General features: G+C 42.8%; 1 protein-coding gene across 2 annotated transcripts in view; it reads left to right on the top strand.

Moving 5' to 3' along the window:
* ARNT2 (aryl hydrocarbon receptor nuclear translocator 2) overlaps positions 1-21,238 on the top strand; it is a 160,219-nt gene extending 138,981 nt beyond the window's left edge. For both annotated transcript variants that reach the window (XM_019533707.1, XM_019533706.1), the window contains 5 exons: positions 3,084-3,183; positions 7,489-7,627; positions 9,778-9,943; positions 13,322-13,458; positions 16,545-21,238. In XM_019533707.1, coding sequence (XP_019389252.1) covers positions 3,084-3,183; positions 7,489-7,627; positions 9,778-9,943; positions 13,322-13,458; positions 16,545-16,643 — 641 coding nt within the window. In that variant the 3' untranslated portion in view covers positions 16,644-21,238. The remainder of the gene's footprint in view (positions 1-3,083; positions 3,184-7,488; positions 7,628-9,777; positions 9,944-13,321; positions 13,459-16,544) is intronic.
* Positions 21,239-25,744: the final 4,506 nt, after the last annotated feature.

Below are 25,744 nucleotides of genomic sequence, written 5' to 3'. Positions count from 1 at the left end.
AAAAAGGGATGGTTCTCAGTTAGATGCGATGAACTGTCCAAAAACAATATTGACAAACCTGCACACTGCATGCAGACATTAGTGTAATGTTGATAGTAGACCTGTTTCTTCACTATGGTTTGTAATATAGTTTGGAGCTGATACATTCAGGTTTGATATAGTGGGGAAAAGAGGTTGGGTACACATCACCTGCATATCAGACTAAGAAAGAAAAGATCTCTTACTTCATCCATAGACACATTTTGAGTAGCAACCATTTTGAGAAATAAAGCTCTGTGTTAGTACTGTGCCCCACTTCTGCAGATCATGGTATGGTAGGTATCGGATGGAAACAGCGGCCACGTTAGGGGAAGATTAAATAGGTGATTAGTGAGGGCAGAAGGTGCAAGTAGTAGGGGAGGATTTCAAACGAGGAGACTTAAAGCGTGAAGTATTAGTAAATGGCACTCGTGTGTATTGCTGTGATAGTGCGAGAGTTGAGAGGCGGTGTAAATCACGAGAGAAAATGAGGTGGAGGATGGATAGGCCAGATGAGATGCGATTAAAGGAATACTCAGCCCAGCTCAGGAGGGAGCTAAAATCTAGTTTATGCCTTTGCTGATGCTCAGTCTTCGTGGTGGTTCTTCGCAGACAAAGGTATTAGGAAGGTAACTGCCCACACCAGTTGCAGACCCGCTGGTGACTAATCAATCCAGTTGCAGAGAGGCAAATCCTGCTGCAACAGTTACATGTGTATACTTGATTACTGCTAGATGAGGGTGCATCTTTCCTCCTCTTCTCCTCGATGCACACTCAAAGAGGGCTGTTGACTTTTTGATTGGATTCGCCAGGCATCACGATCTGCAGCCTGTGTTTCCCACAGCTTGTGGTCAATACCGCAGGCAGAAAAGGACCTCTTTGGGGTGTCCTTGAAGCGCTTGCGTGGGCACCCATTGATACTTGGTAGTTCACACTGAAAGCCTGCCTTTAGCTGCTCCATCTGCCAGCGGCCTCCAGAAGCACTTTTGGCAGTTTGTGAAAACAGGCTTGTACATCCCGTTTTCCTCAGATGGCTTAAAGGGCTGGAGTGGGAACTCCATTTCATCTGAGGAAATTCATGTCATCAGGGAATTTTTAAGTCAACAGGTACATCATTCCTGAGCATTGAAAGTAGCTTCATGTCTCAGAGGCCTCGGAGCCTGGCCAGGGATCTGGCCTACTATTTCTATGCTAAAACTTTGTTATCTAAGGGCACATCACATGAAATCAGTGGGAAGCAGAAGAAAGATAGGGGAAAGAGAAAAAATGGGCCCTATTTAGACAACCACCAGAGGTGCATTGCAACAAACACTTGCAAGAGGTGAAGGAAGAAAGGTGGTGCAAGGATTTTATATTGTTAAAAAGGAAATGAAGGTTGCCAGCCACTTTGGAAACTGTAGCTCACTGAGCAAGAATTGAGAGGAGGCTCCCAAATACTACATACAGGTACATTCTCAGACCAGAGACTTGCTGTTCCTTCTCAAGGTACTAGCCAAATATCTTAGCAAAATAGAGCATCAAAGTTAGTTTGTGCTTTGGCCATAGGGAGAATTTGTTGCAGATCTGCTGTACCAGTCACCAAAGGGTATGAATTGTTACAGCTGCCAGCTGCAGAGCTTTGGTTTCTGTTACAGCAGTGTGCACCTTTAGCTTGAACACACACAAATGTTCAAGTAAAGTAATTGAGTGGCAGCATGTTTGCCCTGCGCTGTTTGGGCAAGTAAAGAGATTAGTGACAAGAGTAAACTTGTTGTTGTTGTTTCTGTGCAAGGGGAGAACCTAAAAGTTAATGGCATCTCTGCATGTGTTTCATTTGCAGTGCCAGTGTGTGTCTTCACTAATCTTGAATTTCCTTGGGATGCCTGCATCCTTGTACATGACCCACCCAAGCATCTGTTTAGTTTTTTTCAGAGCAAAGTCCCCAAGAGGTTCAAGTTTTGCCTTTGGGACTGTTTGCACACCCACGTATAAGCTGCTGACCTTGCAGAGACAAAACTCTCGCTGAATTCATTGGAATTCATGTGGATTGAAAGGGTTTGCAGATCAGCCTGATCTGAGTAAAATCCCAGCATAATGCCTGGAGGACTCGGTTATGAAAGTTTGACTCCTGTAGAGGGGAGCAGATCAGAAGCTGTTTAGGACAGAGGCCGGTCTTTTGTTTTGTCTCGGTACATATGGTGTAGTCTTGTTCTATGTCCAGGGCTCTTGTCAGTCCTGGAAAACAGGTAGTAACGGTGCTGCCGCAGACCCTGCAGGCCATACCAGAATGTGCAGAAGCTGAAGTGTTTCAATAATGGGCTTGGGTAGGAGCACATATACCGCAGGCTCCTTGCATTCCTACTTCCCCCACTTCCTGGGTCTATTCCTTTATTCCCTCTTCAACGGTCCATCAGTAGACTATTCTCTGGATACCTCAGCCAATGGTAACAGAGCTGCCAAAAAATGTGTATTCAAGTCGTTGCCCCACAAAGTTGTTTCGTAAACAGGCTAGACAGTGAATGAGTACAAATAGCTTTCCGATGCAAGGAATAAAAAACCCTTCTGTAACTTCTGCTACAAACCAAGTAGCTCTGCTAGGTGGGACCAGACTTCTCAAAACTGATGTGAAGTTAGACCACGCTGAATAATCTGTAATCTCAAACTAATATCTGTCATGTACACTCCCTAGGATACAGAGCTAATGGGAATGGAGAAATTACCACATTTTAGGTGGAAGAAAAATTCAGATAAACTCCAGTTCAGAACTCTGAAGAAGTGGTGCAAACGCCAGGATTTTTAATCAGTATAGGAAATCAGACTGTAGAACAAATTTTGACAGAAAGATTAACCAAAGAAATGGAGACAATGGAAAATTACACAAGAGTTATAGAACCCCATTTAATTTTCATACAGCTCTGTTGGTTTCATTCCAGTGTTGTTCATTGCACTAGTTCATAGATTATTAAAGCGGAGCATTACCCATCCCACACAGGTGGTACGTTTCTACTGTTGTACTTTTTGGTGAACAACTAATAGTCTTTGTTGTTTCCTGAGATTTTTTTTTTTTCTTCTTGTAATTTTTCTAGCGGATAAAAAAATGATGGCCTCAGCATCCACTGCAGGAAACCAGCAGCTGTACTCCCAAGGAAGCCCATTTCAGCCAGGACATTCAGGAAAGGCTTTCAGGTACCACACCAGTGCTGGCCCCAACAGCATCGCAATTGAACAATAGTTGCCGTTTGGTATAATGGAAATGGGGTGAGGCTAACACCAGCACATTTTTCCTCTAACGTGAATTCTCCTTTCTTTTTTGGACACTCAATTCCTGTGCAAAAGTTCATCAGACAGGAGTAACACAAACGATTTTGAAACCAGTAAACTTGAGGGCACCAGATAAAACACCTCATATAAGGGAAGCATCTGTTTGTTCTTGTGATATGGATGGAAAAGTTTTAAATATTTCCTGAAATTTTCTAGTTGTTCCTACTGTTGATACTACAGGTTTGACAAACAAGATGTTTAAGAATTGGCATATCCTTGCCATGGCTGCTTGAGATTTTTGTAGCAGCTATGATTAAATTGACTTTATTGCTATTACCTTGTTATAGAATCATAAAAAAGAGGGTTGGAAGGGACTTCAGGAGGTCTCTAGTCCAACCCCCTGCTCAAAACAGGACCATCCCCAACTAAATCATCCCAACCAAAGTTTTGTCTAGCTTGGTTTTAAAAACCTCCAAGGGTGGAGATTCCACAACCTCTCTGGGTAACCTGTTCAGTGTTCTGCTACCCTCCTAGAGGTTTTTCCTAATAATCTAGCCGAAACTTGTCTTGCCGCAATGTGAGACCATTTCTCTTTGTTCCGTTACCTGCCACCACTGAAGGACATTTCTAGCACCATCCTCATTGAAACCACCCTTCAGATAGCTGAAGGCTGCTATTAAATCCCCTCAGTCTTCTCTTCTGCAAACTAAGAAGCCCGGTTCCCTCATCCTCTCCTCAGAAGTCATGTTCCCCAGCCTCCTAACCACATTTGTTGCCCTCCGCTGAACTCTCTCCAACTTGTTTACATCCTTTCTGTAGTGGGGGGTCCAAAACTGGACACAGTACTCCAGATGTGACCTCCCCAGTGGCGAGTAGAGGGGAAGAATAACTTTCCTCAATCTGCTGGCAACACTCCTACGAATGCAGCTCAGTATGCTGTTAGCCTTCTTGGCAACAGGGACACGCTGTGGGCTTATATTCAGCTTATTGTCCACTGTAACCTCCACCCAGGTCCTTTTCTGCAGAGCTGCTGCTTCACTAGTTAGTCCCCGGTCTGTACTGGTGCATAGGGCTTTTCCAACCTAAGTGCAGGATTTTGCACTTTTCCTTATTGAACTTCATGAGATTTCTTTTGGTCCAATCATCCAATTTGTCTAGGTCTCTCTGAATCCTATCCCTACCTTTCATCATATCTACTACTCCCCCAAGCTCGATGTCATCTGAAAACTTGCTGCGGGTATACTCCATTCCATGGGCGACTGGTGCCTTCCGAGCCGGTGGGGGCACCAATGGGACATGACTGGTGTGGGGGCAGGATCCGGAGCTAATTTCAGGGAGGGCACTCCATGTCCCCCTACCAGCTGCAGCATTTGCTGTTGGGTAGGAGGAGGGAAGGGGTACCAGCACTCTCAGGGGGCATGTGGCCCCCTGTACCCACCCCATGCATCGCCTGTGCTCCATCCAATTTCCAGATCATTGGTGAAGATATTGAACAAAACTGGCCCCAGGACCAACTTCTGAGATAATTCCACTTGATACTGGCTGAGAACTAGACATTGAGCCATTGATTACTACCACTTGAACCCGCTTATCCAGCCAGTTTTCTATCTACCTTATAGTCCATTCATCCAGCCCATACTTCCTTAGCTTGCTTGTGAGAATGTTGTGGGAGACCGCACCAAAAGCCTTGGTAAAATCAAGATATAGCAATTCCACTGGTCTCCCTGTATCCACAGAACCAGTCACCTCACCATAGGCAATCAGGTTTGTCAGGCATGACTTGCCCCTGGTGAATCCATGCTGACTACTCCTTTGCCTCCAAGTGCTTAGAAGTGGATTCTTTGAGGACCTGCTCCATGATTTTTCTGGGAACTGAAGTGAAGCTGCCTGTCTGTAGTTCTCTGGATCTTCCTTTTCCTCTTTCTTAAAAATAGGCACTAGATTTGCCCTTTTCCAATCATCTGGGACCTCTCCCAATTGCCACAAGTTTCCAAAGATAATGGCCAGCAGCTCTGTAATCACATCAGCCAACTCCCTCAGCACCCTTAGGTCTCAGGTGTGTTGCGTCTGGACCCATCAACTTGTACACGTCCAGCTTCTCTAAATAGTCCCTACTGTGTGTTTTCCTATTGTCAGCTGCTTGCCTCCTCCCCAAACTGTGCCGCTAGGTGCAGTTGTCTGGGAGCTCTGACCTTGCCTGTGAAGATAGGTATAAAAGGCATTGAGTACTGATGCCTTTTTCTGCATCAGCTGTCACTAGGTTGCCTTCCCCATTCAGTAAGGGACCCACACTTTCCCTAGTCTTCCTCTTGTTGCTGACATACTTGTAGAAACCCTTCTTATCACCCTTCACATCCTTGCTAACTGCAACTACAATTGTGCCTTGGCCTTCCTGACTTCATCCCTGCATGCCTGAGCAATGCTCTTATAGTCTTCCCTAGTCATTCCACTTGTAAGCTTCCTTTTTGCATTTTAGCTCATTCAGCCAAGCTGGTCTTTTGCCATACTTGCTAGTCTTCCTGCACATCAGGATGGTTCTTTCCTGTACCCTTAGTAAGGTTTCTTTAAAATACAGCCGGCTATCCTGGACTCCTCTCCCACTCAGCCTGGCCTCCTGGGGGATTCTGCCCATAAGCTCCCTGAGTGAGTTGAAGTCTACTTTTCTGATGTCCAGGGTCCTTACTCTGCTGCTCTCCATCCTTACTTTCCTTAGGATCCTGAACTCAGTCATCTCATGATCAGTACTGCCCAAATTGCCATCCACTACTACATTCCCCACCAATTCTTCCCTGTTTGTGTTCTAGGAATGAAGACTTGTGACTGTTTATCAAGTTGTCTAGTCAATAATGAAGACTTTGTGGTTTAAGTCTAATCTATTCCTCTCTCTATATCCTGATGATCTTTTAAGTTACAGAATGGAAAACTAGCACAAGCAGTAATGCTACAGTGAGATGAACTCTCTTCAATGAAATTCCAAGCTCCTACTTTGAACTAAGCCAAATTTTCCAAAATGAAGGAACAACCATTCAGATGCTATAACTGTCAGTTGTGAGGTCTGTGAATTAGAAATCACAATAAGCTATAGTTTTATAAAAACCAATGTGGTGTTAAAGTTAAACTTGGTAATGAGATCAGTAGGAAGGAATAGAATTCCTTTTTTCTTTTTGCCCAGGCAAGAACTGGAGATTACATCTTGGAGATGCTGTGGTAAATTAAAATGCCTTTAATGAGATGTTATGTGTTTTTGGGTAATAGTGTTAACACCAAATTGCCAGTAACCATCTTGAGATCTGGCCCATGTTTGGTCAGTTTTATTTGCTAGTCTCTTGGAAACTAAACAGTACCTCTGTGTGAGAGAGAGACTTCTTTTTGCTTTTTTTGCTGGTATGCTGCAACATCAGAGTGATGCAAATGCTGATGAATTGCCCTGTGCTAGATCCCAACTTGGAGCCCCACCTGCTCTTGACTTGGGAGCAGAGGTTCAGTGGTGTTTCACACATTCCTTTTGCAAATAGTTTTGTTCATTTTTTTTCCTATTTCGTTTTGTTCTGGGGGGGGTTTTGTTTTGTTTTTCCCAAGGCTCTCAATGCCATTTTATTCCTACACCTGGATTTGCAAATATGTGCTATTTTTAACACCACTGAGGGTTTAGTGGGAACCTCAGGAATTAAAATGAGCTTAATGAACCATGCATTTTTATTTTACAACACACATTTTCTTCTTTTTACAGCAAGATGGCCATGCTGACTAGAAACAAGGAATACTTATGCTCAAGCATACCCTTATAAGACTTGACTTAAGACCACATTTAAACTCATGTGTAATAAATTGACTTATAGCACATGTTTAAAATTGAGCTTATTTGAGGCTGCTTCCCTGAACTGAGACCTAAACTAATAGGGAAGTAGTCAGTTTCCATCCCTTTGAGACAGTCAAATGTCAATTTTTCCCTTCAGTTTTATTCATTCGAGCACTCTGGGTAAGATTGCATGACTCTAACTATGACTTGTGTCCATTATAAGTACACAGTAGAAGGGACTTTTTAGAATTTCAAAACTTGTGATAGTTTAATAGGACAATCAAGTCACTTTTTCATTTAATCCTGCAGCAAAGTGGCAGAAACCTTCACTTCTGTGTGATGAGTAACACACTTTCAGTTACCCATGGTTTGATTTGTATGTGAAGATCATATTGTTCCTACCACTCATTTTCTGTTCGTTTCCCTTTTAGCTCATCTGTGGTACATGTCCCTGGTGTGAACGATATCCAGTCATCTTCTTCAACAGGCCAAAATCTGACCCAGATATCTCGCCAGTTAAATCAGAGCCAAGTTGCCTGGACTGGGAGTCGCCCACCATTTCCAGGACAGGTATTGTGATTAAGGCAGGTTTTGCCACCCTATGTCACACAGGCCAGATTCACCCCACAGTCTCATTTGATCTGGCCCAACGTGGGTCTTCGGTGGGAGGGGGCTTCAGCAATGGTCACTCTTCATGTGCTGCCACGGCAGGGAGAAAGCAGCCTTGGAGCCCTAATTATGCCTTTTAATATTGCAGCAGAACAATGCATATGGCATGTTTTAAAACTTGCAAAAATTGATTAATTTAAAATAATAAATTAAATGAATTCCTCCATTTCTGATTTCTGGTCAAAACAGAATCCCAAAGGGAAAAATTTTGAGTTATTTGGACAAAAAGTCTCTGCATGACATTGGCAATCTCCACGTATATCCTAATTTAAGACCTCATTCCTGTCTGGACATACAAGTCAGCATGACTACTTATGATTGCAATTAAGCATATGCATAAACTCTATTGGGCCAAAGCCAAATGCCTGCGTTCTTTACATACAACATTAATATGTATTGCAGAAAAATCTCTTTAGACTGAGTCGATTGTGTAGTCTGTGTAGAAGGTGACTGTACATATTAAAGACAGAATAGCAACTCAGCCACTAAATGCTTTTGTTTTAATCTCTGGAGGTAAGTCTATTTATTAATATTACTGTTTGCATTCAAATTTGTTACATAGGATAAAGGCACTTGTTTATTTAATCAGAACCTTGTTTGTAAGCATATTAGTTTCCCAGTATTATAAACTTGGTGCCCAGTCCTTCATCCACGTCAATTGCTCAGCCTTGTTGTCTTCAAATTGAAATAACATTTTCACATGTTTTCATCTGTACATTGTGTATGAAAGCCATAATTAGTCAGTGAGGAAAAAAAGCAATTTATCTTCTTAGCTGAAGCCATCAGTCTGATTAAGTCTGCAGCTAATCCTTTTACCAACTTAAAAATGAATGTAGTTTTGCAGAAAGGTCTGCATGTTCCTTGTCATTGTGGAATCATCACAGCTAAGTAACTTACTTGCAAGGAACTGAACTGAGGACTTAAACACATTTTCACCATCTTATATGTCTGTTGGGATCTGGTTTCCCCCCCTCTGGTTTGCCCAAGCAAAAGGCTTTACTTCAGTGCATTGATTGCCAATAACATGAACGTCATTAAAAGTATCCTGAAATGCTACTGCTTTTAATTTCAAGCAGTAGAACTTGTTAAGCAGTAGTCGTGCATGGAGCTGATGGAGTTGTATGGAGGGGAGGGAATGCTTTGTGGGTAAGTAGGTTCTACTCCTGACACTAGCTCCTGGTGTACCATGTGACTCCAGGTGAAACCTGTAACCACACTTGGTCTCAGTTTACCTCTCATGGGCGTGTTGTGGTGTTTCTTTGTGACATGCTTTGCAATCCTCAGAGGAAGTCATTGTAGAAGTGTCAAGTCAGTGGTGTGTTTGTACATCCATGATTTAACTAAACCATCTACTTTAAACAAAGTGTGGTTATTTTCCCCCTGAAGTTGTCCTATTCATTTCCACCAAATCTGCAAAGGTTGACTGCTTGTCCAAGGCAAGATACGACATCTGCCCTATGGGTTACATTCCACTTGGACAATCTGCTTTTCATAGTATGAAATCAGGAGAGAGAGCCCAGCAGGCTTTGAAATCTGTGTGGGGAAAGCCAGGGCATCTGCTCTAAAGCCTCTGGGGCTTGATCCCATGATCACTGGAAGCCCTGTTGATCTGAATATACCAGTTATCCTACAGAGTAATCAGAAAACTGAGGCTTTGCTGTACAAGCATAAAAGCAGGATCACTAGCAAATAAAGATGCCTCCTTTATGTTTTTTTTTTTTTCTTCTTTGATCTTAAATGTCGTGACCCAGCAGAGATAAGAGAGCAGGTTATGGCAGGTAACCACCAGCAATAGTAGCATTTCTCTCTCATCCAGAGAGCTGTATGTATTCATTTCTAGTGTGTTACTTTCATTAAACTTAAGTAGCAGTTAATCCCATGTTGACAGAAGTTGAATAGGGTTGAGATGGGAATACTATGCCTGGTCTCATCTGTAAAATTTCTTTAGCACTTGTTTTTACATTGTTTAAAAGTTGTCTGTTGTGCTGCTTCTCTTACATCAGCAATCAAAATAACTTGCATTGTGTTTTTTTGATTTCCTTGCCCCCTAGCAAATTCCGTCGCAGTCTGGCAAGGCTCAATCATCACCCTTTGGGATTGGAACCAGCCATACTTATCCAGCTGATCCGTCCTCATACAGTCCACTTTCAAGCCCAGCCACCTCTTCCCCAAGTGGCAATGCCTACTCCAGCCTAGCAAACAGAAGTGCAGGGTTTGGTAAGTTTGAAATGCACATAAAATTAAACCCCTAAAACACTACAGCCCAAATCCAGCCCTACTTTTAGACAGGTAAGTAGCAGTTATGCAGCTAATTTTAGCCGAAATGGGACATTTCAGGCTACTTGTGCAAAAGTTAGATCTTGCCTCTCTGTAAAGAGGTGTGCAGCTGCATGCATGCATCCAAGAAGAGTGCTGGTAGAGAAGCAGGCCCTCCCATGCTTTCCATTCTTGGTCATATGTGGGAACAGAATGGAAAGCAAGCCAAAGGTAGCTTTGTGTCTCAGTGAGATGGGCACTGCCTTGGAAGGAAGAGGGCTGAGTTCTGGCACAGCTTCTGCACCCAGTGGAGTATGAGCTGTCCCACATTTTTGCAGGTAACCTCTGACATTTTATTTTGTTCACACTAAATAGCCACTTCTGTCTTCAGAACACAAGTAGCAATTGCAAAGTGGCTATTCAAACTTAGAGTGGCTATTCAGTGTGAAATGCATCTCTCTCAAAAGCTCCATCCTGCTTTACAGAGTCACTAGCTATGGTCCTGAACCACAGAGTTTCACTGAAGTCTTTAGGGTTTTAGTTGTAGGGACAGCCCCCTGGAAGATCAGAGCTTGTATATTTTTACATAAGTAAATTGCTTCGTTCAGGAATCATAAGCACTGCTGGGTTGGATATATAACATTTAGAGCACTTCTGCATGGATCAGAACTTGACAAAACATGTAGCCAATTCTTACCTATGTTAATATTTGAGTGTGCACTTTTTGTGTTTAGCTATATTTATTGGGTGCTGGAAACCCTCAGATATGAGCCTTAAGATTATGATTAAAGTATATGAAACTTTGCAATGGATTACATTTCTTCTTAGATAATTAGGTAGAAATGTTAAAGATAACTGTGCTGCTCATTGTCTCTTCAGTTGGATGTTCAGATTATGCCTTTAGCGTGGGATGTTCCTGAGAGTGGAAAATGAAAAACATCTAAGGGATAATGAAATAGGAACATTCCACTCTTCCCTCTACCTTACAACCCCCTACTTTCTAACCTAGTTTTCTTGATGATAAACTTTCTAAGATTATGTTAATCATATGATTAGCAGATATGAGACTTTTTTTTTTTCATTTCTGCCACTGTGTTCATTTATTGCACGTTGCTTTTTTTTTAGGGCTGAAAGTGCAATATGACCAGTTTTGTTTCAAGCCTGTTTTACTCCCTGGGCCTCCTGGCTAGCCCTGTGCTGTATTGCCTGGAATGCGGTAGGGAACGCACGCATCAAAATGGAAAACTTCTCACCGAGTTTATTCTTGGTGCCGTCTCCATTCACATGGGACTTTGTACCTTTGTTTTGTGAGTGAGCCTGCACTTTGTGCTTGGCAAGGACCCATTCACCTAATGAGAAACACTCCCTGACCTACATCAGTTTGAATTCTTTTATTAAATACAATCCTTACCAAAAAAGAACTTCTTAAACTTTCTGCTGGCAACTTCTGTCTGGCTGAGAAGCCTTGTTTGCTTCACTAAGTAAATTTCAGCACATTGTACAGAGCAGAACACATGCCGTATTCTTTTAAAGGGTAACTTAAATGAACTTTCCTTTGACAAGTTATGTGGCAGCAGGATTTTTGAATCAGCCAAATTATTTGTCACTGTAATGTCAGTCGGGGAAGATAAAATTATCTAACCCAGATGCGACAGAAGAATGCCATTATAGTTTACAAGTTTTCTGGAAAACAGCTCATCTGCTCAATGCTACGTTTCTTAGCTGGTAACAAAGTTTACCCAGAGGGCGTTTCATTCATAGTTTCTAGGGTCGGAAGGGACATGAGCAGATCATCTAGATCATTTGTCATGTTGTACGTCATGAAGCAGTGACCTATGGAGTCATGGATTTTGGTTATTGGCATTTCCCATTCTTTCCATTGTTCTGAGTGGAAGATGCACTTTCTGGTTACCAGGAGCCTGATGCAGCGTAACAAGCAGAATCGCATGTCTCTGCAGAAGTAGTTAGAACAATAGTATCTCTTGGCCCATGGTCCTGATTACCCCTAGTATCTAATCTACCAGTTCCTCCCAAACGTTGGCTTACAAGTTTGAAAACAAAAAGTTGAAAATAGGAGGAGTAAAACAGGGAAAATATTTGGGGGAGGGAGGGTGTGTTCTTTCAGTTGTGGCACCTTGGACCAAGATACGCAACACACTAACAAAAACTGTGCTGCTTTACTTGCATTTCAGTAGAGAAGCCTCTTCCATTTCTGAGCTGAAAAAAAAGGATTGGTCCTGCACTGTGCTGTAGAGGGTCCAGGGGAGGCTCAAACACAGTTATACCATTAGCATAAATGCCAAAGTTCACATTTTTGTGCTGGGCAGTAGTTCCCAAAAATCACCCCTAAAAGTGATGACACATTAACATTGTAGAAAGTGGCTCTACAAAGACTTCAAACACAGAAGGAAAATCTCCTGGGTGACGTTTTAAACATTCAGGGCTAAATTCTGTTTACAGAGGTACAGTGTGAAAACCCACTGACTTTGAGTAAACAGCATCTCTGAACATACCCATAAAAGCACAGCAGATGACAGAAGCAGTCTATATAGTATCAGTTTTCAGTGGGTCATTAGGACTACATTTGTCTTGCCTCTAAACCTCTTTATTCCTTCAAAACCTCAAGTAGATTTCAGTCTCAGGTACCACCTGTTATATGAACAAATATGAGATGACACCAACATGAATTCAATAGATGCTTTCCCCCTGGAAATAATGGAGGATGAAATTTGCCCACTGACCAGCTTTCTAAACAACCTCAGTGCTTCAGGCTGCAAAGCCTCGAGTATCTAAAGGCCCAACTGTGCAAGTAGGGGCCCAACATCCTGCTTTTGCAAAGTCTGAAAACAGACCCATTACATATTCCAGCAGATAGAAGTACTCCTCTGGTTCAGGTCTTGAGCAAAATGTCTCTTAAAGAGAAAGGGGCTTTAAAATGTCTGCATCATCATTTGGGTTTAAGTGAAACAGCAAATAACTATTTGTCCCTATTAAAAAAAAAGGCAGAATAGCAGAGGACCCTGCCGTTATTCCTGTTAGCTTTCATTATACAATTGATTTATTTTGCTTTGTGCTTTAACAGGTTCCTTCTTGTGTTGGTAAAGTGACAGTAATTAACCTTGCACTCTCTCTCTCTGGGTCCCACCCTGCTCATGTAGGATATCAGTGCCAAAACCTCCAATCCTGTGAGAACAGGTCCTTGCTGAGTATCCCTGTTATTAAATTGATTTCCCAGCACTGAAGTCTTTAACATAATCACAAAAATACTTGTGGATTTTTAAAGGAACTGTCTCTCCAAATCTGGTAGATCTTATGGGTCTCCAAATCTGAATTTTTCAGCTGAAAGTGGTCAAAGCAGTGGACAGTTCCAAGGGAGACCTTCAGAAGTCTGGTCCCAGTGGCAAAGCCAGCACCATAATCAGCAAAGCAGTGACCAGCACTCTCACCAGCAGCCCAGCCAGACTGAAGTGTTCCAGGTCAGTAGATTTAAGACTTCATGACACCTACAGTGATTTCATGTAAGTGAAAGGAATTGCTCTTCTGATAATGCAAGCCAGGTTGAACACATGGAGTGGCAGAGGACATGACAATAGTATTCCTTAGCTTAGTATGTGCAGCCTTTTACATTGATGTGAGCTGGGATTAGAAAACCTTTTCCTAAGATTCTCTCAGTTTTGCTTTCTGCTGAATCACAGAAAGTTCTTTGATTTAAAACAATTACAATTTTCCTTCCTCTTCTTGCTCCCTCAGTACAGAGCTGATACATTTTGTGGAGAAGCTAGTAGACAGTCTTGACTAGATAGTCCTCCTTATACCCTCTTTCTTCCTTTTATGGTCCAGACCAATAAAATCTAACAGGGTCCAGTTAGTCTAAGTTCTCTTTAAGAGGCGGGAGGAGATTAGGTGTGTTCTTCAGAGGAGATACTGGGTAATGATTTTTACAACAGTCCACCTATTTGGACCTGGTTGGTAGCCCAATAACCGTCTTCAGTAACTCAGCTTGTTATTTTGTGGTATGAATTGCTGTTTATTATATCTTCATTTTAGTTGGGCTTGATGTTTCACAAGCAAATAAATCGATACGGTCTCTTTGGGCGCATCTACACATCACCCTCCGTCATCATAGCAACACACTGCGTCGCTGTATGGCTCTCTACAGCAGTGTAGCAATCACGCGAGTCCACACGTTTTCAGCAGCTATGTCTCCATAGCAGCATGCTCCCCCACTTTAGCACACTGCTACATTGCCGTAGCAGCGAAAACTGACTGTGTGGGTGGTTACTGTGCTGTGCTTTAGTATTTACCAAAATGAAGTACTAAAGTACAGCGCCGTAGCAACAGTGCCATTTAGCAACTTGTAGATATGCCCTTTATGTATTTAAAATATTTTTCATTTAAATTGGTTCAAAATGACTGTTCATAAAAGAGCACTGTTGATAGGTGTATGCAAGGGAAAAGAGAAAGAAGTAAACAGCAATCAGGTGCCAGATTTACTTCAGTGTCTATCACTAGAGACCTTGGCACAGGGACCCCAGCAGCAAAAGTCCCTCAGAGGGATGGAGGATTCAGGAGGTCAAGGCAGATGCAGCCTCATTGGAGGTGTCTTCAGAGATAGCAAATGAAGCATAAAATATACAAAGTGCTGGTCAGGGAGGTGGGGCTGGCCAGGGCAGTTGGGGAAGCGTGCCAGTCAAGTCTGCTGCATCTCTTATTGCCACTGACAGGGACCCCACAGTCGGATTTGCAGCTTGTGTACTCCTGGGATGAGTCCTCAATACAGTATGCAGCTACCCTCAGATAAGGGTAATTACTCCTCCCAAGGAAAGATCCTTAGAGCCTTTTTGACTGTTATGGAAGACTTGTTTTATCATTAAGATGTTAATGATGCAGCTTTTGGTGCAAAACCAAGTCCTGCCAGAGCTTGTTCTTGTAAAAGCTGGGAGGAGGGCAGGAGGAGATGATACTTTATGTACTTGAATCCAAGACTAAGTTTCTCCCCATTCAACATGGGGGAGGCGGGGGAAGGCTCCTTGCCTTGGATTTAAGTATAAGTACAAGGTGGGTTGGTTGGGGGGAAGATGGGGAGAAGTGGTGGGAGCTGCCTGCCCCACTAATGCTGCTTTCCCCAAGGCAGCAGTGGGAAGGACAAAATTAAGGTGGGCCTCCAATACATAGAAAATTCTAACGGATTTATAATTTTTCTATACATAGAGTCTAATTATTGGGGGTTCTCTTAAATTCAAAGTCATCTCTGATTTGAGTGAATATGGTAGTTTTCTCAGCAGAGAATACCTTTTTCCCATTGCTTTGTCCATGCTGGACAAGATGCTTTGGTACTTTCTAAACCTACTACAAGGACCTTACTTGACTTAGAAGCAATTATCATGAGCTTCCCCTTTCTCGAGAGAAGTCAATTAATTTCCGCTTCCTTGCTTGGTCAGCTTGTTAACCAGGAGGAAAGTCTGACCTCCAGCATTGTTCAGTGGAGGTGCAGTGATAATAAATGTAGCTCCTGCTTACAGAGTGCTATTAAGGAGGAAGAGGATCCTCCACAAATGTATGCTGATAGCAGGAGCCATAATTCAGCTACATGAAAGCAAGACTCCCTCCACTGCACTCAGCATAGTACTTCAGAAAAGGTGCGTGATTCAAATTAAAGGGGGTTCAGTGATATCAAGACACAGATATATCATATGATCCTTAACAGCTACTGCCTGGTCATCAGTTACTTATCAGTTGCTTATCCTTGTGTCTGCTGTGGGAGGTTAAAACTTGATGCTGTGAGGTGCTGAATGCTGCCTAAGTAGTCCTGCAGCTCTCTGATTTCAGGACTACTTGAAGGGTGTGCTGGATCTCTCAGAAGGGTCTCTCAGCCTTGCTAAATTGAGCCTATGGAAAGGAAGGGGAAGGAAGAGCTATTCTAGCAAGTCCAAGTAGCTGCTTTCTGTTTCCAGTGGTTATCCCTGCAAAGGCTTTTAATTGATTTACCTTAATTCCACTCTGGAAAATAACTGAGAGGCACAGCACAGAACCCACAAACACAGGTTTCAAACCCTTTATGGTTTAGTTTCATCAAGGCATGTGCATTTTCTACCCTGAAGGAGCAACACCATGAAAAGAAGTAGCTCTTGCCTGTTTGTAAGCTCCCTATTTTTCTTTCTAGTGCCTTTTTCACCTTGTTGCTGTCAGTAGCATGGAAGCCCAGCCACCTGGCACTCCAGAAAGCAGCTTTACAATAGGTGCTGTGTTGTCATTCAGCAATTGCACATCTCTAGTCTCCAGTTTTACTACAGTCTGCTTCTAATACAGATTAGATGTGTGGGGATTTATGAGAATCAGACTTCTGCAATGCCTATACTCTTTTTAAGTCCTGCTCTACCTGGAAATAGGGCCTGAGCAAAAATTAAACGCTGGATAGATCCTCTACTTAGTCCTCTGACTGTCTCCAGCCTTTTGGCATTTTCTGGTCTTTATTTTTTTATTTTTTTAAACAGGAGACTTTGCACCTAGAAAGCATACTGGACAGTGACGCTTCACTTTGATTTTTTTCCTTATCACACAGGATATGCTGCCTATGCCGGGGGATCCTACCCAGGGTACTGGCAATTACAACATTGAAGATTTTGCTGATTTGGGCATGTTTCCACCATTTTCTGAGTAATTCACAAAACAGGAAGAAAAGCCCTCTGACATGCAGTTCTGCAAGACCATTTCAGTGTATTGTTGGCTCTGCTTTTTCTGTGTTGCATTACTTGTAGAAGCTACTAAACAAGAAGTCACATCTCTCATGTTTCAGATAGAGATGTAGGAGCTCACTTTCTCCTCCTGTCAGGGCGTGACTGCTGCCGAAGGAGAGACGGGACTAGTTGGTGTCCATTGACAGATCCATATTTTTATTTTCTTGCCATCTACCTCAGAGATGAAAAACTTTGCTTGATTGTGAAAAATCTCTGAGTCTTAAATATTTGAATGTGAATGATCGCTAGTATTCCCTTTTGAATGGTAATTTTTAACTAGATAACGAAGTAACAAAGACTAACAAAGTGAAGGTAAGGTAACGTCGTATTACAGTGCCAATTTTTCCATTTCAATGCCTTGCTTTCAACTTAGGTTTCTGGAAACAGACTTAATATTCTCATTTCGATTCCTGTAGTTTTTAAGGCCAGCTTGAATGTGCGATTATACAGCATAATATAATCTTCTCGGACCAGAAGATTCAGCCTCTTTTTTTATTTTTTATTTACCCCAGTTAAACTTGAATGTGTGTACATTTTAGTACTGTATGTATATCTTGTGCTGTATTAAGTGATTTCCTGTACTGGTTTCTTTTGACCTATGAAATGGTTGATTCTGGAGTGTTCTGAAAAGGGTAACACTATATGGGGGGATTCAAACATTGTTGCATTCTCAATCCCTTTACCTGTTAACTCAGGTAATTCTGACGTAGGCCATACATTTACTTACACAAACTCTTACTCCTGTTTTTGCACTGCTAAATGAGGCCTATTTTTTCTATAATTTTCTCATGAGCTGCTCTTTTTTTTTTGTTGCCTTTAGCTCTTACATTCCCTGAGAGAATTGTTTGTAAAAATTACTATAAAACATATCAAGAATATGATTTCCGCACAAGCTGCATTTCCGTTCCGTGAACTTTGTTCGCATACTGTGAAATGTCACATTTTTACAGTCACAAATGATGACCTGTTGCAACAAAATCATTCAAGCTCATTTCCAAGAGCAATAAGCCACTTTGTTCCATTGTCACACAGTGCTGTTGAATCTAATTTGTAGCAGGTATCAATCAGGTTGTTACCTGCAGTGAAGTTGACTTCTTTTTTTTTGCTTGCATTCTGACTTGCTCAGCATCTCCCTGTTTTGGCAGGTTTTCAATTTGCTCACCATTTAAAAGAATTGACCACAGTGGTGCATGCTTCTCTATGATATTAAGGTCTGTGACTTCAGTTTTGCTGGCATCTAAAATTTGCTGGACATTCTTTGTGTGTGCATGCACATGTACACTTCTGGATTACAGGGACCTTAGAAAAATGACGATTTAAGACCAAACAATCCTTATTTGGGAGAAAAATCCTCCAGGGACAACGAAATAGTTCAGCATTCACAGTCATGAAGTTTTTGTGACAACCTTTGAGGTGTGAGAGGTTGCAGGCAGTCATCTTGGAAAGGAAGAGGTGTCAGCTGCCTGAACTGGTAAAAGTATTAGGATTCACACTGGGTCTGTAGACCTAGGAGGCCAGAGTAACATACCTAACAACAGTGCGTTTCTACAGTGATTTCCCCACACATGCACTACCATTTGCCTGGCCCCTTGAGGCTGACTCTCAGTCTAGAGGTACCTTACAGAAGTCCGTACTAGGTCAGAAATATCTCATGAAGGAAATCCCTGAAGTCTCCTAGATAGACAGTGCCATGAAGAGTAGCGCTCTCTCTATAACCCACGGCCCAATCTGACCACATAGGTTTTGTACAGAGACCTATGCTCTTCAGGCTGTTCAAACCCAACTTCTATAGACTTTCTGCAGCTGGCTCCCTTCTTCCCCTTCCCCCCCCATTTCACTGCACTTTGTGTAGAAGATAATACAGTATCCAGTGACAGTATTTCCTGCCATTTTTCTCTTCATTTAATTCTCTGGGATCAATCCTGAGCCCTATGTGCTAGTGGGGGACTTCTTCATTAAAAAACAGAGACTCTAGTTCTAACCTAAATCAAGTATTACAGAGGCCTCAGATCTCTGGTCTAGGCTTGCCTGACCAAAGTTGTAATTATTTTTAAATGGGTACCTCTTCTCCAGTTCCAGGTCAGGAGGGGAAGTTCTCACCTAACCGAATAAACCGTGCACTTAAAGTATATTTATTTTAATACCTAGATACGTATTACCTTGAAGCCTTCCCACTCCATCTGCACTGCTTGAATAAAGAAGTGTTACTGAATTAGCCTAAAGATGCTCCACTCTGTAGTGAGCTGATCAGTGGGACTCACTGACCTCAGTAAAAGATGCTTGCGCTCTACAGGTGGCTGCTCAGGTGAGGTGAGATATTTGCATCTGGACAAGTAGAGAGTGACAGGAAAAGGAGAAATAGAGAATCCTGGATGGGCAACGATGTCATCGTGGGGGAAGAGAGGGTGGACTTGCAATTTCCATCTCTGTACATAATGCACTTGACATGCAGATCAACTCTGTACTTTTAATGTTTGAAAGTTACGTTTCTCTGTAAAGTGAGAAATGAATGGAAAAACTGTTTCTATGTTGTAATCTTCGTGACACATTGTTCTAAGTATATATATGTATAAATTTACATATGTGCCTGAATTCAATTTGAAAGTTTCTATTTATGAAAATTGCTTTTCTTTTCCCAGTCCCAGGCCAGTTCAGTTTCTCTGTGTATCATTGTCTTTTTATAGTACAACCATGTAGAAAGGGGCTTATCGTATTCTGTATTTGATAGTGCCAGTAAAAAAAAAATTTTGACTAAAAAAAGTTCAAGCATGTCAGGTGTTTTGCAAGCAGAGTATTGTCCATTTGAAGCCAGTATACCTAACCCTACTTGGACTGCTTCTTGTCCAGTATCCCTTCTGGGCACAAAAGATCATTGCTATAGTGTTAAAGGCCAGTCTTGGAATAGTGTTAGGGTTTCTCCCATTTCTTCACTTTGAGGCATTATAATTCCCTTTTTATCTTCTGATACACTGAGCCAGTGCTTTCTGCACTCTCCTTGCCTGCCTGCCAGATGATCCCTTTACCTACAGGATATTTATAGCACTTTTCCTCTGAAGGGAGGGCAGGTGTGGAGAGATTTTTTTTTTCTGAGGGTGCAATGAAGCCAGCAAGAAGGGAGCGCTTACAGAGCATTATGACTGGCAGCCTTATTGAGACCAAGCAAATAGGCAACATCCACAGTTGCTACTGCTTCTGTAAGGCAGTAAACGCAGGTGCAAGTGCTGCCTCCATAGTGCTGAGTAGCTCCTGTGGAATATTGTTGCCTCAGTCCCATTCTTGCCGTAGCTAGAGTTGTTTAGCGTTTAGCTGAGCTATGCTTTTTTGTTGCATATTTTAATGATAGTAAAGCAACTTGCATATGTAATTACTGAAGTGATGGCATTTTTATTTGGCAGTTAGTGCAACTGCTGCAGCACTTTTGCTGTCAGTGAGTTAGAGTTTGCAGATTTCATGTGCAGAAAATGTTATTCTCTGCATGTAAAGTTGTGACTTCTGATCAGATTGTCTTGCAAACTATTTCATAAAAGAGTGAGAAATAAATAGAACTGAAGCATTCTGCTTTTTACAGATTGAAGGAGTAGCTACACGCAAGGCTTCAACAACCTGTTATTTCAGTTAGTTGGCATAGACTGAGACCATTTTAGGATACTGAAGTATTTACTTATTCATACAATTAATCAAGTTTATTGACTGCTTATTTAACTGGAGAACTCCATGGCATTCATTGTTAATGGCACTCCTGATGGTGCCTCCTAACCAGAAGTGTCCATAAGTAGTTCTGTTGCCTTCTTTTTCTTGGAGTACATTACAAAACTGTAAATACTTTTTGCAGTACTGCCTTTTTAACTCCTAATTACTTTGGGCACAGTGTTATATAGTGTTGGAATTACCCAATTGCTATGACATATATTTTTATACATAGGTGTACTCTTTTTTTGAGATTAGTACAGCCATTTAATCATTAATGCCTTATATCACTGTCATACTGCTGTTGCTCTTTGTTTGGTTTGTCTGTGGGATATCCAGTGGACTAATTTTGGGGTCAAATATTTTCACTTTCATAACAGTGCTCAAATTGGATTAATAGGAGCATGTGCCAGAGCCCCCTTTTTCAATGTTGTGATTGTAAGGAAAGAAAGAAGATCAATTCAAAAAATGAAAGGAGAAAACAAAATGGGGGCAGTATCATCACATTTATTCCTGCACTGTTCTTGCTCCAGAATGAGCATGTTTTCATGGGTTTACAACTGCATGGATGCGGATCAGTTTGCTTAGAGTAACAACCTGTTTTTAAAAATGCCAAAAATGGGCTTCAGTCATCAAGTTACCACTTGGTTACTTATCTGTTTAAATTCTTCATAATGATGTGAAACTGTGCTGTGGATAAAGTGTATTTTGTACTTCTGAATGTTCTATATTTATGACTAACAATTACAGGATCAGTTGTGTGTATGTATAACTAATAATTGCCTTTTTAAATTTCATTAAAATAAAACTCTCATGAGCTGTTGTAAATTCATATCTTTATATAAATATTTGTGATAACACTTTGTTGGCCCACATACAAATGAAGCAAAATACATACTCTGAGCTTAACTGTTCATGGTTGCAAATCAGAAGGGGGGGGGCCTGTCCTTCTCTTATAGCCTTAAATGCTCTGCATAATACACGTGCTTCCACATTTTGTAACTGTAGCGTAGGAAATTTGATTCCAGGTTATCTTCCTTGCATAAAAACTGTCTGAAAGGAGAGACGCAAGTTAGTTCAAGATACCCCTTTGCAAAAGAAGTTGCAGGGAAAAATACCCAGTGGTGTTCTATATAAAGGAATAAATGTTGCTGGTCAGCACATATAGATATGAAACTACAGCCTCTGTGCAGTGTTTCAGTATTATTTCACATAGCTCTGTGATGATTTTCATTCTCTTTTCTAAAGTATTGATGACATGGTTTCTAGTCACCTTTTAGCTCTGTTGCACAAAGTAAAATCTACCTGTGTGCTTCTCACAACCATACCAAAGAAATTTCTGGAATTTATAGACAGGATATGTTGTGTGTGTGCTTTTTATGGTCTCATGATTATATTGATGCGGCTTGTCTTTATCTACTTTATATGATGCGAGTAGGATTTACCTTGCTGCCACAAGAAGCTGTGCCAGGAAAGGATTCTGCACTGTAGGATGCACATTCTCCTTGCAGAGTAGGTAGGTTTTTTACAACTACATTTCTTTTTATGCCCTTGGCCTATGGAGACAGATAGAAGCTCTGCTGGAGACCCTTAGGCACCCTGCTAGCAGAGCAGGGACTGGAATGTGTTTAATCAGCCACCACCTCATTGACCAGCACTATCCACTTTATGGAGCTTTGTTTTCTGATGATGCATCCCAGTAGTGCAGGTTAGGTGATGGCTCGGGCTAATCAAAAGCTTTCATTCAAAACTGTTTTACTGCGAAAACTGGTTTTCCACTGAGTGAAATGTTTCCCACAGAGCATCTGAGGAAAACTTCACTCTTGATAAAACTGGAATGCCACAATCCCGAGCTATACCTCCACTGGGAAATACTGCTGAATGCTTCATGGCAGGCACAGCTTGGTTTTTTGGGTCCCCTCAAGTGACCAGATTTCACACTCCAAAATACAGTCTACAGCTAGGAGCTCCCACCTTTCCCCTTCTCTAAAAGAGAAGATCATGGTACATGATGGGACTCTTCACATGACCATGGATCACAGCCTGCAGAAAATGGGGCTGGGGGAGGAATTGGGCATTCCCAAGAAGGGTCCTTTGCCCACCTAGCAGAGGATGAGGGCAGGCTTGAACTTCTGCCGTCTCTTCCTAGCCCAGGCCTGGAGCCACAAAGCATACAGGCAGAGCTGCCTTCCCTTTAGGTGGGATGTCCCAAGGGCCACCTCCAGATTTAAAACAAAAAAACCCAAATCTGGGCTTTCTGTCCTTGTAGACCCTTCCAGGGCTTGCACTGCAGCACTGGCTCTACGAGGCCTTGGCATGGGGGCCTGCTACACCTGAAGAAAGCAGGGGGTTATGACATGCAGCTTTGCAGCCCACGCTTTAGAGGTAGACTCAAGCCCATCTGAGCAATGCATGGATCAGAGGGGAAAAACACCCCTTGGCAGCCCAAGAGGAGCAGAGGGGGATGCCTGTGCCCTACCAGGGAGCAGTCTTGAACTCATGCCCTCCTGACCCCCAGCTCCACCAGGCAGGTCAGCCTAGGCAGCCTTCTCTCTTGGACTCCTCCTGAGAGCACCAGAGGGGGTGCTGGCAGCCCAGAGCTAACGGGGGGCCTTTGCCCAACCAACAGAGACCACAGGCAGCCTTGTACTCATGCCACCAAGGAGGCAGGTGGAGCCACCTTCTCTTTCTTTTGTTCTCTGCTTCTTTTCCCCCCTCATATTTCCCAAGCGCATAATGAATCCAATAGCATCCAAGTCCGATGTTCACAGTCATGAGCCACTATGTTTGAAAATAAGCAAAGCAACTATACCCAGCTCTCATTTAAACATCATTGATACATGCCAGCAAAGGTGCTTCATATGTCTCAGCCACTCCAGGTCTATAAAACCTTTTCTATAAGTTTTCTTAAAGTATATAGCATTAGGGTCTTTCAGTGATACAAGGAGCAGTCCCTTCTTAAAACGTTTTGCTTAAAGATGCACTTAATGTTTCTTGGAAGACAAAATTGTTTATCCCCTAGAGAATTTTTGAGGTGAGCAGGAAAGGTGTATGGGGAAGGGGGGTGGGTGTTAAGGATTAAATCAGACTTTCTATTTCTTTTTTAACCAAATCTTAAAGAGGAAATTAATGAGAGGATGCATGGGCTTTAATGAAAGGGTTTATTGAACTAAAATGCTGGGAACACATCACTCATACAGCAATTTTAGTTGCATCATTTCCAACAGCATTAATATACCTGTCACCAGCAATTATCTGCACTGCAAATGGCATGGAAAAGTTTTGCTAACTGCAGGTACAAGCACAAAGAGCAGGACAAATAGGCAAGTAGCTTGGATTGGATATCAGACTGAGACTTGGGAGACCTGCATTCTCTTTTCTTCTCTACTGTTGACCTGTTCTGTGACCCTGGGTAAGGGTCACCTGGCTCTCCACCCACCATCTCTGTCTTGTGTGTTTAGGCCTTAGACTCAAGGGCATGTCCAGATGAGCCCACACATGCCACTTGCCGCCTCTCAAACTCCTTTGAGAGGCGGCAAGAGGCATGTGCAGGAATGAGAAAATGCTCCCCGCGCTGCAAATCTGCAGCACGGGGGGCAAAATCAGACCCCTGAATATCCAGGGATAAAAAAACCCGCAGACAAAAAATGCAGGGCAACCAAAGATAGGTCCTCCACAGAGACACTCTGGCTGCTAGAGCGTCTCTATGGTTGGCCCTCGCCCTGATGCTGAAGCATGCTGCCTGCCTGTGCAGGGTAGGCAGCGTGCCAGCAGCAGGGAGCTGGACCTGAGTTTCAGTACTGCTAAGTAAGGGTTTGGGGCGGCTGGAGGAGGGAGGAGGAGACCATGGGGGGTACCCCTGCTGGCCCTGCCTGCTCCCTCAGCCCCCCCAATCCCTGCCCACCCTGCTGCAAAACACACCCCATCCACATGATTTGGTTCTCTGTGCTGCATATTTGCAGCACAGAGCCTAATTTAAATACCTAAAAATCCTGGTATCAAAAGAGCAGGCTGGAAAAAAAGCAGCATGCTGCAAATGGCAGCAGCGTGCACCGCCTGAAACCAAAGCCTTGCCAGCCAGAGCCATGCTCCAGCTGTTGGCCAGGCTCCACACACCCAGATTGCCACCACTGGAGCCCAGGGAGGCCCCCAGGATCCCAGGTAAGGCTGCTGGAGCCAGCCTAGGTGCTGGCTCCAGCCTTCCCTTCTCCACCCAGAGCATGTACAGGGACACATGCTGGGGCAAAAAGCAGTGGCATGAATTTGTGCCACTGCTTTTGTTCCCTGCACCAACTGTATGCCCCTGCCTGCGGGGACACAGCCAAACTATTGTGTTTGAATCTACACCCAGGTCTAGTTTGACAGCATAGGGGAGGGGCTGAGAGAAATCCCCAGGTGTAGCGGGTGCAATATTAGCAAAATAAACTAAGCTGAATACTGGGAGATCAGGGCCTATCAAAAGTGGGGATGGAGAGGGTCAGTCTCACCTTCCTCCTGTGGAAGGAATTCAGGAGCTGGATAAATTATATTGAGCCATGTGAAATTTTCCCTGCATATGGAGCCGCCTCACTCATCCTTACTACAACTTGTGCTTCAACCTGTGGGAACCTGCGGGTTGTTGCAGTGTCTGCCAAGATGCAGATCACACAACACCCATGCACATATTGCCTGCCGCTTATAAATTTATTAAGGGAGGACCGCCTATAAATTTATCAGGGGAGAACAGTGGGGAATTGGGGATGCGCTGTTTACCAGAGCACCCCAGGGAGTAACCAGGAATAAATGGGTGCAAGCTAGTGGAGAGTAGGTTAGACATTAGGAAGAATTTTTTTACAGTAAGGGTGGCCAGAGTCTGGAATGGGCTTCCACAAGAGGTGGTCCTGTCACCTAACTTGGAGGTCTTCAAGAGGAGGCTAGACAGTCACCTGGCTGGGGTCGTCTGACCTCGGTCCTCTTTCCTGCCAGGGGCAGGGGATTGGACACAATGATCCATTGGGTCCCTTCCGACTCTATAATCTATGAATCTCCAAAATGCTGCACATAGCCAGAGGCTGGATTTCAAGTCAGCCCGATGCAGTGGCAGGGAGCACTCTCAACTTTCGGCTTAGCTCTGGACTTCCCCAAAGTTCAGGATTGTCTGTCTCTAGGATTGTGATTGGGCCCATCTCTAATCTCAATCAAAACAAAAGCTATTTCATTTGTGACTTATCTGACCTTCTTCTGAGAAGGTCGTTTGTGATGGCTGTTGTTATATTACTTTCAACCTCTAGCTCAGGTGAGTATAACAGCAGAGTGTCCAATAAGGCACCAACAAAGCCTGGATACTTTCCAGAAGAGG

Source organism: Crocodylus porosus, unplaced genomic scaffold (assembly GCF_001723895.1).
Source record: "Crocodylus porosus isolate Cpor-Errol unplaced genomic scaffold, CroPor_comp1, whole genome shotgun sequence".
Classification (NCBI taxonomy): domain Eukaryota; kingdom Metazoa; phylum Chordata; order Crocodylia; family Crocodylidae; genus Crocodylus; species Crocodylus porosus.
Note: the sequence above shows the minus strand (reverse complement) of the source record. Positions and strands in the feature narration are given on the sequence as shown.